The 12,777-nt window shown below is 44.7% G+C and overlaps 1 protein-coding gene across 6 annotated transcripts in view; it reads right to left on the bottom strand.

Moving 5' to 3' along the window:
* The window catches only part of SUN1 (Sad1 and UNC84 domain containing 1), a 63,763-nt gene that overhangs the window by 32,157 nt on the left and 18,829 nt on the right, over nucleotides 1-12,777 (bottom strand). For all 6 annotated transcript variants that reach the window (XM_053555940.1, XM_053555937.1, XM_053555943.1 and 3 more), the window contains exons 3-6: nucleotides 7,475-7,660; nucleotides 4,344-4,528; nucleotides 3,409-3,435; nucleotides 3,124-3,300 (exon numbers count right to left, since the gene is read on the bottom strand). In XM_053555940.1, the coding sequence (XP_053411915.1) occupies nucleotides 3,124-3,300; nucleotides 3,409-3,435; nucleotides 4,344-4,528; nucleotides 7,475-7,660 (575 nt within the window). The remainder of the gene's footprint in view (nucleotides 1-3,123; nucleotides 3,301-3,408; nucleotides 3,436-4,343; nucleotides 4,529-7,474; nucleotides 7,661-12,777) is intronic.

The following is a 12,777-nucleotide window of genomic DNA, read 5'->3' as shown; positions in this document are numbered from 1 at the left end:
AAACATACATACATACACACATTGTGATAGCATTTATGTAAAGATAAAAATAAAACTACACAGTTCTGTAAGTTTTATAGAATTATTTCTATAAAAGCAGAATTTAGGTGATGGCTGCATAACGCTGTGAATACTAGATGCCACTGAAATATAAACTTTTTGTTATCTTTTTTTTTTTTTTGAGACAAGGTCTCAAAACTAGCCTATTCTCCATGCTAGTCTAGAATTTCTGGGCACAAGCAATTATAACCTCCTCAGCCTCTTGAGCAGCTGAAATTATAGGTACACACTGTGACACTGGGCTTGAACTGTACCCTTTAAAATGGTTAATTCTGTGTTATATGAATTTTACCTCATTAAGAAAAAAAGCAGAATTCATACTGAACTGTATTAGCAGTAGTTCTCTCTATAAGAGGGTTGGATTGGGTGGGGAGAGGGATTTACCTTCTCTGTACTATTTAGGTTTTTCTTTTTTTTTTTTTTTTTCTGGAGACAGAATCTTACTATGTGGCTCTCAGTAGAGTGCTGTGGCATCAGAGTTCACAGCAACCTCAAACTCTTGGGCTTAAGCGATTCTCTTGCCTCAGCCTTCCAAGTAGCCGGGACTACAGACGCCTGCCACAAAGCCTGGCTATTTTTTGTTGCAGTTGTTATTGTTGTTTAGCTGGCCCTAGCCAGTTTCAAACCAGTCAGCCTCAGTATGTGTGGTTGGCACCGTAACCATTATGCTACGGGCACCAAGTCACTCTTTAGGTATTTTACAATGAGAATTACAATAAGAATATATATAAAAAAAATTAAACTGCAGAGAGAAATTGTTGCTCAAGAAAGGCCACATGCATTTTAAATAAATATGGTTATATTTAACAATCCATGCAGTATGATCCCAACTATATAACAAAGGAAATCCCTGGAAGGCGAAACCTAATTTTATACATCAAGTGTGATGATCTCTGGGTGGTAGTTTACAGAAGATTTTTATTTTCTTCTCTAAGATCTCTGTGATTTCCAAATGTTCTTTAATAAACATATTTTTTAATTTAATTTTATTTTTTGAGATACAAGCTACAGCCTTGGGTAGAGTGCCTGGCAGCTCACAACTTCAAACTCTTGGGCATAAACGATCCTCTTGCCTCAGCCTCCCAAGTTAGCTGGGACTACAGGGCACCTGCCACAATGCCCAGTTATTTTTTGGTTGCAGTTGTCATTGTTGTTCAGCAGGCCCAGGCTGGTTCGAACCCGCCAGCCTCGGTGTATGTGACCGGCGCCCTACTCACTGAGCTCGGGTGCCGCCCTAATAAACACATTTTAGAAATAGATTTTTTTTTTTTATAGGGTAACAAGTGAGTGTTAGATTGTTATGATCTAAAGATAGTAAGGCAGGTGTTTGCCCAAAAGCAAAAAAAGATGCAACTTTTTTCCTGTGCAATGCATTTCAGGCGGCTACTACCAAAACCACACCACTGCTTTCCCATCTGAAGATACACCCAACTGCACGACTAAGCTTGGGCCCACCACCCCTGTCACTGTCAAAGAGAGGCTGGGTATAGACAGACACATTTACTATGATGCACATAAGGAACCTCAGGAAAATAGCCAAGTATTTCTATAGATATTCAATCATCTATGGACATGATTATTCTGCCATGTTACAGTTTGTGGAATGTGCTTTACGCTAAGAAAAATGTCACATTCAGCCTATCAACAGCATGCTTCAAAACACAGCCTCAAAAACCCCTGAATACACAGAACCTGCACGAGACTCAGCTAAGTCAGGTCCCGCACGCAGCTGTGTGCTGGCCCTGAAGGGCTCACTAGTGCTAAGCACTCTCGAGAGTAGGGCGGTGCGGGGCAGCTGGAGTAAAATGCTTGCTTCCTCACTCGCCAGCAAGTTCCCCAGGGCACCCCAACCTCCATCTGCTCCAATGTAAGACAAGGCTGCCGCAATCACTAGCATAAGCGCCTGGTCCAGAGTGAGCATAACAGATGCTGGTGACCATGACCAAGGAGATGCACCACCATTCCAGTTCTGCTGCTTCTCCCTTCCCCTTTTGTACTTTCTTACTTTGCAGTCTTAACGCTAAAAGTGCCAATAACATTACAACAGACACACCCCCCCAAAAAAGCTTTGGATACAGGGTAAGATGGTAAAAATGAAAAGATGCTAAAAATAAAAAAGTGAGACTAAATTCTTACCCGTTACTATCCTTCATTATGTCTAGTCATTTGAAACTATGAGTTGAGCACCAGCTGACCAGGTGCAGTTGGGAACAGAGTGGTGACAAAGACATAGTCTGCTCTCCTAAAGTTTCCAGCATCTTCACACATACCAAGACTCGGCCTTAACAGATGAGGAACCAAAGACTTGGGCAAAGGACAGCAAACATACCATATCAAGGGCCAGGCAGTCACCAAAGGTGTGGCGTCCCCAAGCTACCAAGGGCATCACAGCCATCCCTGGACCCTGGAAAAGGGTCTGTGGCTTTGCTCTTGCCTGTGGGCCCAAGGCAGCCCCGGTAGTCCCAAAATCCACACTCTTCCCTGGCCACCTCTAGGACCTCCATGGTCAAGTGAATGGAGCCAGGACGCTAAAGCCAACCTCCATGGCATCCCAGGCAAGACCTGTCCACATGGGGATCCTTACACTGCCCATTGTTATCCCAGATAGAACCAGGCTCCTGTGTCCTTCCCAAGCCCAAACATTCTCTGTCACTATAACCACAACTCCAGCAACGACAGAAAATATTTTTACTGTACAGGTGGAAAATACCATCATGAAGCTATTCCCTAAGTATGTTCATCTGTGCTGTTTTATAAAAATGAAGGAATGCCATCTGAAAGCAGCCACACAGTTTTAGCGTTTAACTAGAAATTTTCTTTTGCTTACCTAGTCTAAATTGATAGAATGACAAATATATCTAGGTACAAAAATACTAGGCACATAAAACGGGAGTTGAAAGATGAGCAGGACAAAACTAATTTCTCAAACTTATAAAGGATAACTTCGAGTTCACTATTTATTATAGTGCAGACCCTAAGCCTTATAAAATCACGTTTATAAAAAGAAAAGGAAATATTTGGACAGCAAATATCTTCCTAGCTTTTAAAAAGAATGAGACTTACGTTTTGGATCCCTCTCCCTGGAGTAAATTCTTGTCGTCAGCCCCTGGGCTGCGGAGTGCGCCGTGAGTGCATCTCTGCGCTGGGAGAGCATGGTACAGTCACTGCAGGTGTAGCCATTATATGCTGTGGCTCCTGCTGCCACGTCACCATTTCCCTGAATGGCAGCTTTATTTCCACCTGAAGTTTGCAAAGAGGAGACAGAACTTCTTTACTACAATCTGCAGACACTTAACTGAAACTTCTATTTTGAAAAGTTTGGGGAAGAATAAGGACTAAAATAATTACCTTTAAGATCACCATCATCATCAAGACCTAGAAAAACCACACATGTATTTTTGTTGTTAAGCTCAACTTATCAAAACAGAATAAAATGCACCAAAAACAAAAACATAAAGGTTGAATCACAATGGTTAATAAATCAGGCCCTGGTCAAGATTTCCTAAGATGACTAGAGTTAATGGAAATTTCCCTCAATATATGCAGACACTATCTTTTGAATACATGCACATACCAACACACACACAAGCTGACCTAAAGCAGTCAGTGGAAGCATGAGGGTGGAGAAAGAGAAGCCCACCCCCTCAGCACCTCATTCGGTGAGGCAGAAACCTACAATCAGCAGCACGGGCATCTCACTCTCGCCAGCTGAGCAAAACACAATAAAATTCAAATACTAGTGCTTCCTAAAATTAGTGCACCAAATTTGTGGAACTAATCTGGATCTTTTGATTGTCTCAAAAGGTCCAACCAGAACATATACCAAACACAAATAAGCAGCTGTGCATTCCTTACCAGAGTGTTCCCTACCAGTGCACAGTGCGGTGACATGACACATTTCAACAATGATGTATATCCCATCGCCTTTGCCTAAAGCCAATCAGTGCTAAGACACATCATGTCTTAGCATCAATTCCTCCACATTGGAATGCTTCCTAAGGCTGCCTTGTTGCATAGAGATTGCTGGAAAAACACTGGTAAAATTTTTACACTGCCTTTGTTTAAATACCCTACAAAAGCAATGCATTTGGAAAAAGAGAACTATCAGATTACTACTCGGTTGCTTAATCTTTCAAGTCACCAGGCAGGTGGGACCAGCACTCAGTGAGCTCCAATCCCAGTGCTGCTCCTCCCAACCAGGAGCCCAACAAACAACCTGGCCACAACCTCCTTCTCCCCAACCCTGCTGCACCCAAGGCAACCTCCATTACCCAGTAACTCACCCCAAAAGTGGTCTACTTTGGTCTGCTCACGAATCAAAGACTCGTCCAGCACAGGAGGCTGCAGAGATGCAGCACCCTGCAGATTATTAGAGCCACCCTGGCTGGCACCCGAGGATGTGACCTGCCTGGACACATGGTTGATACTAAAAGCCATTTTGGTTGCACTTCTGCGTTGTTTTACTGTTCTAAAAAAAGAAAAAAGAAGTTTATAGACTTTTTCTAATGAACACAAAATGATTATATTTTATCATCACAAACTCTTTGAAGACTAAACACAGCATTTTAAGGGAAACCATTTTTTCTTTTTTGCCTTTTCGGTTGTAATAAATCATCTATTAATCTAAGAAAGGAATTTTTGGCCAGGCTTGGTGGCTCACATATGTTATCCTAGCACTCTTGAAAGGCCAAAGTGGGTGAACTGCTTGAGCTCAGGAATTCAAGACCAGCCTGAGCAAGAGTGAGACCCCATCTCTACAAAAACAATAGAAAAAAGGCTTAGCGCCTGTAACACAGTGGGTACGGCACCAGCCACATACACCAAGGCTGATAGGTCCAAAACCGGCCTGGGTCAGCTAAAGAACAATAACGACTGCAACAAAAAATAGCCAGGTGTTATGGCAGGTGCCCGTTGTCCCAGCTACTTGGGAGGCTGAGGCAAGAGAATCACTTAAGCCTAAGAGTTTGAGGTTACTGTGAGCTGTTACACCACGGCACTCTACTGAGGGTGACATAGTGAGAGAATCTATCGCAAAAAAAAAAAAAAAAAACTAGCCAGGTGTAATGGCAGATACCTATCATCACATCTATGCTCAAGAGTTTGAAGTTACTATGAGCTATGCTGCCACAGCACTATATCCAGGGCAACAGAGTGAGACTCTCAAAAAAAAAAAAAAAAAGGTGGAATCCAAGTACTTCCTCTAAAATAGTAAATACAAAATAATCTTCAGATTATTTCAGGCCCCGTGACCCAAAAATGGTTTTTCCTAAAAATAAAAATGGACCAGGCATCCTGGTTCACACTTGTAATCCCAGCACTTTGGAAGGCCAAGGCAGAAGAATCACTTTAGGCCAGGAGTTTCAGACTAGCTTGGGCAACACAATGAGATGCTGTTTCTATAAACAGGGTACCTGTAGTTCCTGCTACTTGGGTAACTGAGGCAGGAGGATCATCTGAACCCAGGAATTTGAGATTACAATGAGCTATGAATGTGCCACTGCACTCCAACCTAGGTGACAGAGCAAGACCCTATCTCTAAAAAACTGCATTAAAAAAAAAATAAAACCTAATAATAAAAAAACTATATGGTTTATAAGTTCAGCCCCTCCTCTTTTCAAAAATTTATATACACATAAATATCTCATACCATAATATTTCTCAGTCACTAGTAAAAATGGAACTATGTTAAGTACAGCAAGGATTGGCAGTAATCTAAAATGACTTCTGGGCTCAGCACCTGTAGCACAGTGGTTACGGCACCAGCCACATATACCAAGGCTGACGGGTTCAAACTCAGCCCGGGCCAGCTAGAACAACAATGGCAACTGCAACAAAAAATAGCCAGGCGTTGTGGCGGGCACCTGTAGTCCCAGCTAGTAGGGAGGCTGAGGCAAGAGAATCGCTTAAGCCCAAGAGTCTGAGATTGCTGTGAACTGTGAAGCTGCGGCACTCTACCGAGGGCGACATAGTGAAACTCTGCCTCAAAAAATAATAATAATAAATAAAATAAAATGATTTCTGCATTCTTAATTAACACAAATGATAAAGGTATAAATACCTCAAAAATAAATGTCTTACAAACATTCACCACAATTAGGTAGTGGAAGCACATAGGCCGACAGGAAGAGACTTTCCCCTTCAAGGGAATCAGGAGTGGGAGACGGCAACAATTAACACAACAGTGTGAAAAATAGATCATGTGAGTACAGAGTACCAATACCTGGTCTCAATATCACCAGGCAACAGAAAACCAAAGCTTCTGTGTTCCCTCAGTAACTGGGTGTTCTGACGTGGAGCTAGGCACTGCAATCAACTGTGGTTGTCACCATGCACTTGTTAACTCTCCCAGGAGAGGTCTGGGCACCTGCTGTTCTCGTTAACAAACTGCCCAGGTAGGGTGGCACCTGTGGCTCAGTGAGCAGGGCGCCGGCCCCATATGCCGAGGGTGGCGGGTTCAAACCCAGCCCCGGCCAAACTGCAACAAAAAAATAGCCGGGCGTTGTGGCGGGCGCCTGTAGTGCCAGCTGCTCGGGAGGCTGAGGCAAGAGAATAGTGTAAGCCCAAGAGTTAGAGGTTGCTGTGAGCCTTGTGATGCCACGGCACTCTACCAAGGGCGGTACAGTGAGACTCTGTCTCTACAAAAAAAAAAAAAAAACAAACTGCCCAGTTTATCGTGGTGCTGTGGAAACCCACTGGGAGTCACTGCAACAAAGCCCTGCACAGAGCAATCCCACCACACCCAAGACAGCCACCATCCTGCCCTTGAGAGACGTTAACACTCAGACCACACGTGTTCACTCTTACATGAGCAGCATAAACTGAAGCTGTCATGGTCATGTACTCTCTCAATGGATAAAGACCTTGTAGACTATGCTATGCTCTTTCCTGGTGAAGAAGTGGTGATGGGAGACAACAGAGAGCTCAGAGATCAAGTTCACTCAACACCACAAATATAGGTAAACATCTGGACTTTACATGTGTATATGTCAATTAACACATCAATTCTAATATACAGACTTAAATCTTGAGTAATACAGAGACCATCCATAACACCCTGTGACAACCGTCGAGGACTGCTCTCTTCCCCTTTGAACACTTCATAGGACAGTGGAAGCTCAGTCCCATCACAAAGATGGATGAAGCTTCTGAACTGTGAGTAAACTGTGCTGTATACAAGGTGTACCTGCTATCTTGCAAGAGAGCTCAAAACTTTAACTGCAGGACACCAATTCCCAGACACCCACATATACTCCAGAATAAATTTCAGTCTTCACCAATGGCAAGGCTATGACTATGGTGGATCTGTGCATGTCTACATGAACATGTGCACATACATCCTTACATTCAGAAGAGTCAGCAGTAAGGTTTCAACAGATACTAGAAATCCATAAACATAATGCTAAATGTCACTCACCTGGCCACTCCATCCTTAAGGGAGGCTGTGCTGAGGCAGGAGTGAGTCCCCATGGCCTGGCTGTCCCCCGGGGGGTATGCCGTTGTGACCAGGCGCAAACTACGGCGGGACATCCTTGGAGAATCAAACACAGGGTCCAATTTGTGCTCAGTCTCAAAATCCAGAGCATCAGAAGAATAACTTGAACTAGAAGGAAAAGGTTTGTCAGAGATAAATAATGCCAAGAGCCCCAGTTTTGAAACAAAATGAACAAATAATAATCAAAATGTGTAATCCATTGTGAATTTTAAAGAGTGACTATTACTGTGTGACAAGGCTACCATCAAGTCACAGTAAGGTTTGGAGCCACCTGCTCCAAACACTAGACTTCACGTGCACTTGCACGGTAGCAGATTCCATGAATGTCTAGGATGCAAGTCTAGAAACTACCCCGGAAGAACTGCTTCAGGGCATGCTAAATCTCTAACAATCCCCACTATGGGGATTATGTAGACACCATGCCTGATAGAGCACTTAATAACATGAAATTTAATCCAATGTAACAGCAAGTTGCTGAATGAATACCTATGAGCAGCACAGGGATGTCAACAAAGACAACTCAAAATAACTTTAAGTCTGTGACAAAGAAAAGTCACTTCCAATACCTTCCTTGTAATTATTAAACTAACATAGTTAAATAAAAAGATGAACTCTTTTGTGTGACTAATAAGTTTTTCAAATCAAAAAACACATACTGGCTCGGTGTCTGTAGCTCAAGTGGCTAAGGTGCCAGCCACATACACCAGAGCTGGTCGGTTCAAATCCAGCCCAGGCCTGCCAAAACAACAGTAACAACTATAACCAAAAAATAGCCAGGCATTGTGGCGGACGCCTGTAGTCCCAGCTACTTGGGAGGCTGAGGCAAGAGAATCACTTAAGCCCAAGAGTTGGAGGTTGCTATGAGCTGTGATGCCACCGCACTTTACCCAGGGCAACAGCTTGAGGCTCTGTCTCAAAAAAAAAAAAAAAAACACATTGAGGCTCAGAGCCCGTAGCACAGTATGGCGCCAGCCACATAAACCAAGGCTGGCGGGTTTGAACCTGGCCTGGGCCGGCTAAACGACAACTGCAATAAAAAAATAGCCGGACATTGTGGCAAGCGCCTGTAGTCCCAGCTACTTGGGAGGCTGAGGCAAGAGAATTGCTTAAGCCCAAGAGTTTGAGGTTGCTGTGAGCTTTGACACCACAGCACTCTACCAAGGGCAACATAATGAGACTCTGTCTAAACAAACAAACAAATACACATACTGAGCACCCAGGCCAGGTTCAAACCCGCCAGCCTTGGTTTATGTGGCTGGCGCCATACTGTGCTACGGGCTCTGAGCCTCAATATGTTTTTTTTTTTTTTGAGACAGAGCCTCAAGCTGTTGCCCTGGGTAAAGTGACACCTATCCCTTGTGGGTGGGTGTCACCTGTCCCAAGCCACCAAGTCTAGGTGGCCTGGCTGCCTCTTTCACTCCAGACTAAACTCCACGGTCAATCTGCCAGGGAGGAACCCCCCCACACACAGGGGGCTAACCAAAGTGACACAAAACACCGTAAGAGAAGAGGGTGTAATGGATTTAAGGAGGGGCATGGGCTAAGAGTAGTTCAGAGTAAGAGTAGAGTGCTTGGCTGACAGGAGAGGGCATGTGAGGCAGGTGGCAGGCACAATTGACAGGTGCCAGGACAGTTAAGGAGAACAGGTGTGTGGTTACCTGGCTGCAGAAGCCTTGGAGTATGTCCAAGTATGTCCACAGTGAGGCAGACATGCCACTGGGACCCCTGGGAGGTGCTGCCATGAGGCAGTGAACCAACAGCTCTTGCTCTGGACAGCCCTGGCTAAGAAACTGGAAATCAACGGTAACCAGCAGTGTCTGAGTAAAGTAAATGGGCTTAAAGGCATTTTGCATTACATTTTACAAATATTTTCAGAATCATATTCATCATAAACTTACTAGATCTAACACACCGGAAAATAAGTTCAATCAAAGCAAGCGTAAGTTAATACAGACTGCTCCAAGTCCTCATGTGCATTTAGTATGTCACACACAGTTTAAGAGAGAGGCTCTTCTTAACTCAGGCTGGGTAGGGACAGGAGAGAAAATGCACAAGCATGTGCTATATCCTTGGCACTAAACTAGACATAATTTCAATATAATCTAAAACATGATTAGTTTTCTTCTAGCAGAATATTTTATACAATCATGATTTTAATTTAAGAAAATCATGTCATTTCAAATCAGAATTTGCCACGTAGGTATGGACCAACATAATCACTGCCTCAACTCATCACACTGACCCTCTCCATCAGATCCAGGGTTTCAGGTCCAGATGGGACCCTGGCTTCCCAGCACAGGCCTAGAATGAGCTCTGGGAAGGAAATCACGTAGAAGGATGTCTTGCTGTCCAAAGCAGCAAGAACCTAGGGAAGGCCTGTGCCTAGGGGAACAGTCAGGTAAAAAAGGGTCCATCTATGTGACATGATGCTGTGAGACCCCAAGAAAAAGAGAAGACCTATATACATGTACATGTCACTGTCACACAAAGACCTCCAAGATAACCTGAATGAAAGAGAAAGTACTCTAGTATCATCCTATTCATGCTAAAAGAAACTAAAACTAACAAATTAAAAGCATGTTCTCTAGACACATAAAAGCATGGAATAGATCTGAAAGGGTCTTCTCAAGCTGGTCACAATGGTCATAGGGCACTTCCCCTTCAAGCTTCTGATCAAGGTAATGCAATATTTACAAAAGGGGGGGGGAGAAAAGGGGGAGGGACCAGTAAGGCCAGAGGCTCCAAGTCCAAAGAATTTCTAGCTCTCAGGCATGTCCTGAGTCTCAGCTACATCAGGTGAGCTCACAGCCTTTTCTGACTCCACTGCCCATAAGACCATCTCTTCTGCAGTTCAGGAATCACAAGCCACCAGCACTCTTGGGCCCAGGATATACCCAGTCACCACCTGCAACATGATTCCTACGGACGAGTGTGCCCAGAGCCCCCATAAAAGGGCTCCAATGTACATCGGAAACAGGAAGACATGGCACTGACCTGCACTGTCCTAAGAGGTAACACAGCCCCATCAAGATATGGTATGAAAGCACCTTATTACTTTTTCTATAATGTTCGGAGGGGTCACACAATTTAAAGCTGAGGTGTCCGATCCAGGATTAGAAAAGATTAAACTCCACAGTAAGACTATAAAAGGAGGAGATGGACAAAGGCCTTGACAGAGTGGGAGATTTCAGTTTATTTCTCTCACTAGTTACACATTATTTTTACTAGAATTTTTTGTTATTTACAAGTATTTTATTAAAAGTTTGAAAAATATGGCTGGGTACAGTGGCTCATGCCTGTAATCCCAGCACTCTGGGAGGCTGAGGTGGGCATATTGCTTGAGCTCATGAGTTTGAGACCAGTGTGAGCAACAGCGAAACCTCAACTCTAAAAATAACTGGGCGTTGTGGTAGGCATCTGTAGTCCCAGCTACTTGGGAAGCTGAGGCAAGCAGATTGCTTGAGCCCAAGAGTTTGAGATTGCTATGTGCTATGCTGTCACGGCACTCTACCAAGGGAAAGACTGTCTCAAAAAACAACAAAAAATAATAGAGACCAGGCAGCAATAAATCATGGCAATATGGCAATCTGCCCAACAAAAAGCAGGCAGATGACATTATGCCAATGCTGACTTAGCTGTGCTATCCTACAAGTGGCTTCTGATCACCCAGAAGGGTGTTGGGTAAAACAAGTCACCCATAAGGAGTTGGGTCCAACTCTCATGTTCAGAACACTGCTTATCTCAACATTATAGCTGCCCTCTAAAGTACTGAACTCAAACCTCTGACCCTGCTCACACATCATTTTACATCTTTCACTACTAGAGCTTTAACACACAGATTCCCCAGCAGCCTGGCTCTATCTCCACAGGGATCAGGAGCTACCCAAATGCTCTCTGCACAATTCTGCACTGCTGTGACCTCAAGAGCATCCACCAGACAGGCAGCGTGCTTTTCTGCAACCCCTGTCCTTGCCACCACCTGCACCCAGCCCCCTATGCTAGCTCAGACTCTGAGCCTGCTCATGCTCTCCGTCCTCCTTCCCCACCTCCTCCCCTCCACCTCTCCTGTCTGCAAAGCCCTGCATCTTTCTTTCCAGGAAAACCAGATGCCATCACAGAACTGCTTCACCCCTCCACATCAGGTCTAAGAGGACCCATCGTCATGCTTCCCTTTTCCCTCTGTGGTGATGAATACTAGATGTCAACTTAACGAGGCCTCAGGTCCCAGATACTTGGTTGAACATTATTCTGAGTCTGTGAGGTGTTTCTGGATGAGAGTAACATTTAAGTCAAATCACTAAGAAAGCAGGCTGCCATCCCACCAGTCAAGGCCTGAACAGAGTTCACTGAAGGCTGCCCTCCCTTGAGAAAGAGGATTCCTCCTCTCTGACAGCCCCTGAGCTACAGCATCAGCAATTTCCTGCCTCTGGATCCAAACTGAACCATCAGCACTTGCTAGCTCCTCAATCACTGACCTTCAAACGAACCACACAATGCCTCTCCTGGGTCTCAGGCTACAGACTTGGACTAGAACTTATACCACCAACTCTCCTGCATCTCCAGCTTGACAATTCACCCTACAGATCATGGATTCAGTAGCCTCTGATTGCATGAGCCAATCCTCATAGTCAGCCTCTCTCCACACTCACCCACACCCACACCCCCCAAACACATACATACATGTATGTGTTCTACTGGGTCTGTTTCTCTCGGGAGCCCTAACTGCCACACTTCCCTTCCTGCTCCAATGGAAGAGGCACCCCAAAGCCAAACCTGTGTGCTTTGGATGAATTCTTTCCCACTCTCAGAGACCTCTCCATTTCTGTCACTTACCTCCTCCCTCCCCTACCTCCAGTTTCTCTCTGCTGGTTCCTACCACCAGCATTTAGACATGCCCTCAGCTTTTCCCAGTGTAAAAAAAAAAAAAGCAGACAACTTTCGCTCAAAGCCCCATCCAGATCCCTCACCAGCCAGGCTGGTCAAAATACAGTCTTCACTTGCCCCTTGAGCCACCGCATCCCAGCCTCTACACCTTTGAGGGCCCCAGGCTGCACCTGTTGGGCCCCCTGACTTCCATGCAGCTGATGTGCAGCTGGGCCTGCCCCCTCCTCCCTTGACCTTCCAGCAGCATCTGGCCTCAAGTGATGAAGATCCACTTCCTTCCAAATCCTTCTCTTCTCCAGTTTTCAGGCTGACACCACATGGTCACTTCCATGCTTCTCTCT

This window comes from Nycticebus coucang, chromosome 12 (assembly GCF_027406575.1).
Source record: "Nycticebus coucang isolate mNycCou1 chromosome 12, mNycCou1.pri, whole genome shotgun sequence".
Classification (NCBI taxonomy): Eukaryota; Metazoa; Chordata; class Mammalia; order Primates; family Lorisidae; genus Nycticebus; species Nycticebus coucang.
Note: the sequence above shows the minus strand (reverse complement) of the source record. Positions and strands in the feature narration are given on the sequence as shown.